General features: G+C 27.9%; 1 protein-coding gene across 1 annotated transcript in view; it reads right to left on the reverse strand.

Annotated features, from left to right (window-relative positions):
* Positions 1 to 600: 600 nt before the first annotated feature.
* MRPL3 (mitochondrial ribosomal protein L3) overlaps positions 601 to 1,927 on the reverse strand; it is a 66,357-nt gene continuing 65,030 nt past the window's right edge. The window contains exon 10 of the mRNA XM_006840022.1: positions 601 to 753. Coding sequence (XP_006840085.1) covers positions 601 to 753 — 153 coding nt within the window. The remainder of the gene's footprint in view (positions 754 to 1,927) is intronic.

Genomic DNA, 1,927 nt, shown 5'->3' on the forward strand with positions numbered 1-1,927 from the left:
ATGGCAAAACAGTGTCTCTCATACTTCAGACATATTATTATCAGGAGGGACAGTCCTGACAATTCTTGTCTTTTCTTCATTAAGACTTTAATTATGATATGCATGCTTCTATAAATTACATAAAAATCTGTTTCTTCCTAATTGGACTAAAAGGTAGAAAAATAACAGTGAATTTTAGAAAATAATTTCTTTTATCTAAATAGGTTGCACCTTAGTTCCCATAATGTTCTCCATTGCTTTATAATAACCCTTTAAAAAGACAGACAAAATCTTTAATAAAAGAAGTTATATTTATAAGCATCTTAAGATAATCTATGTAATAAAAGAGTGAAGCTCAAAAATTACAAAGATTTTGCTAATACACAAACTGCCAGCCCACCTAAAATATGGTGCATCCAAACTACGTAACTGATTTGTCTAATGCAGTAATTCTCTAACAAACTTTAGTTGGGGAAATATTAATGTTCTTACGTCTTTGACAAAGATGTTACAGTGTTTTGATATTAAAAAAAAAAAAAAAGAATATAGTTCCTGGTTATGTTGTTGTACCGGCTCAGCAAAGCCCATAAAATACTTGAGGTTTGGTCATGTCCAGCTAAGTTATGCATACGTAACAGAAGGTGCAGTGGGTTGACACACATTTTCATCATACAAATCTTCTGGTAGTTCCTCTTCATCCCCATCAGGAAAATATGTAGGAAATGGTAGGTTTTTACAGAAATCTTTATATGCAGGCAAATAAGAATCTGTGATCTGGAAGGAGAAACAAAGATCTTATTAGTAAGTGTTCCAAATAAATTTGTTATTTAAATATAGCCTGTTTAACTTATTATTCATTATCAAACAATATGTTTCTACATTTCCTAATATGAATAAATCCACTGCTTTGTGTATAGTAAAGTGACTCAATGTATTTATTATTCCTCTATTCCAATAAATTAAATTAATCCAACTAGAGAAAAAACAATCTCTGCTAAGTTAATTAGCCATTGCAAAGAATAAAATGACCCTGATGACTACTTTATCTTATTAAAAATCTATTAATTTCTAGAACTTTCCAATATGATAAAATTTTTAAAAATTACACCCAAATATTTTATTTTTCAAATATAAAGATATGATATAAATCATATACCTAATACTAGTTTCAATACCTATCTTACTATCTACTCATTTCTACTTTTTATAGCATAGATTTTTCTAGTCGAGGTTGTAAAAAGTAAATGTATCTAACATACTTGTTAGTCTAAACTATAAGACACAACATCAAAAAAATTTTTTATTAAGAAATTGGCTTATTTAGTAAATAGCATTGTCACTGAGAAACTAAGAAGATTTTAATAGTTAAGATAAGCTATAAGTAAATTAACAGGTCTTATAATAGCTGCTAACTTTTTGTGTTTTAACTACATTTTAATTATAACTGTGAACTTAGAGACTGAGGGATTTTAGTACAGATACGATCTAGAATGTTAGATATTATTTTTGGAAAACATTACTGGGTTCTTCAAAGCTTCTGACTCATTCTATAGCCTTCATTCAGAGAGAAACTTTAAAAAATGCATTTAATTATACACACAGAGTAAAATAAGGCATAATCCATTTGGCAATAAGAAAATGAAAAATTTGGTTGAAGTAAGTACACAGCTGCTAGGAACAGCTAAGACAGAATAACAGTACTATTTTAATTTCTCATTAAAGTTGTTCCAAAAATTTTTGCTAAGTTAACACAGAAGAAAATAATTTTTTTTTTTTTCAATTCACCAACCTTGGATTGAACCAATTTAAATTTTTTCAGAATTTTGTATTAAAATTAAAACTCAAGCAACAAAATTAACAATAACTTTCTGTGCTAATTTGATATCCATACATGATGACATCTTTTAAATAAAATCTTGGTGGCTTGATTATGAAAATTAAAAATCTG

The sequence above is a fragment of the Chrysochloris asiatica genome, unplaced genomic scaffold (genome assembly GCF_000296735.1).
Source record: "Chrysochloris asiatica unplaced genomic scaffold, ChrAsi1.0 scaffold00028, whole genome shotgun sequence".
Classification (NCBI taxonomy): Eukaryota; Metazoa; Chordata; class Mammalia; order Afrosoricida; family Chrysochloridae; genus Chrysochloris; species Chrysochloris asiatica.